The following is a 1047-nucleotide window of genomic DNA, read 5'->3' as shown; positions in this document are numbered from 1 at the left end:
GTCCTTCTGAAGTAGTGTTCGAATACATTGAAACCTTCAGCGGTGCTCAGTGGCCCCTGGAGGCATTGATGCAGGACTGTGAATGCACAGGCAGCTGGAGCCTCCTTTGCTGATCCCAGTCCAGTCCTGAGCTGGGGCGGAGGCTGTGACGACAAACAAAATATCTGCTTGCTACCAGATGGGAAGCTCTTGATGCTGAACAGCTTCTTGTCCATAGCCATCACGATGCACGCCAGCTCCTTTCTGTAGTTAGCCGAGTTTCTGATCGAGGCCATGGACCAGGATGTCCCCATTCACACGAACATCTGGCTGCACAGGGGGAAGGCTGAGCATCGTTAGACTGAATGTGTCACACCCTCGTGAGAAAGTTGGAGGCTCTCAACATGTCTATCCTGTGCTGTCTCCCTAACTCTCCTTCTGTAGTGCTTGCTCACCCAGACCACTGCGCAGGCCATGCACAGGAAGATGGTGACTTTCAGGCTGACCAGGAGCAGGAAATGGATATTGGTGGGCCGGGATCTGCATCAGAAGAATCAAACGCACTGTAAAACCCTGTTGAGAAGACCAGGTCTCTCCCCAAAAACATTCCCTCTCTGCTGCATCAGAGGCAGAACATGGGAACAGCATGTCTCTTTGCAGGGGAGGGGGACACCGGCCCCAGCATCTTCCCCCCCGGGGGGGATTCCACCAGCTGATCCCAACACCTGCCACAGATGCAGGGAATACAGACTTCTGGATGCAGAGGTAGCTGGATTCCTATGGATCCCTACAGATCCCTGCACAGGGCTCCCTGCAACAAGAGTTCCCTTTCCCTACAAATGAATCCAACCCCTCCAGGGCTCCATGTTCTTCATAGGGAAAACAGTGCTGGCTTTGTCTGCCGGGACAGGCATGCACTTGGCTTGTCTGTGCAACCTGTGGGATCTCTTGTCTGAGCTCACCTCAAACTTCACACCTCATCCAATGTGATGGTTATTTGCGGGGCTGGACACAGGTAGCTGCCCGAGGCCCGGACAGAAAGGGGGCCCCGAAATGGTATTTTCCCCC

General features: G+C 54.3%; 1 protein-coding gene across 1 annotated transcript in view; it reads right to left on the bottom strand.

The window, feature by feature from the left end:
* Positions 1–6: 6 nt before the first annotated feature.
* Positions 7–1047, bottom strand: part of LOC109296129 (CMRF35-like molecule 4) — an 11080-nt gene continuing 10039 nt past the window's right edge. Inside the window, exon 4 of the mRNA XM_019515368.1 lies at positions 7–519. Within this exon, the coding sequence (XP_019370913.1) occupies positions 336–519 (184 nt within the window). The 3' untranslated portion in view covers positions 7–335. The remainder of the gene's footprint in view (positions 520–1047) is intronic.

The sequence above is a fragment of the Gavialis gangeticus genome, unplaced genomic scaffold, assembly GCF_001723915.1.
Source record: "Gavialis gangeticus isolate Ggan-Ray unplaced genomic scaffold, GavGan_comp1, whole genome shotgun sequence".
NCBI lineage: Eukaryota > Metazoa > Chordata > Crocodylia > Gavialidae > Gavialis > Gavialis gangeticus.
Note: the sequence above shows the minus strand (reverse complement) of the source record. Positions and strands in the feature narration are given on the sequence as shown.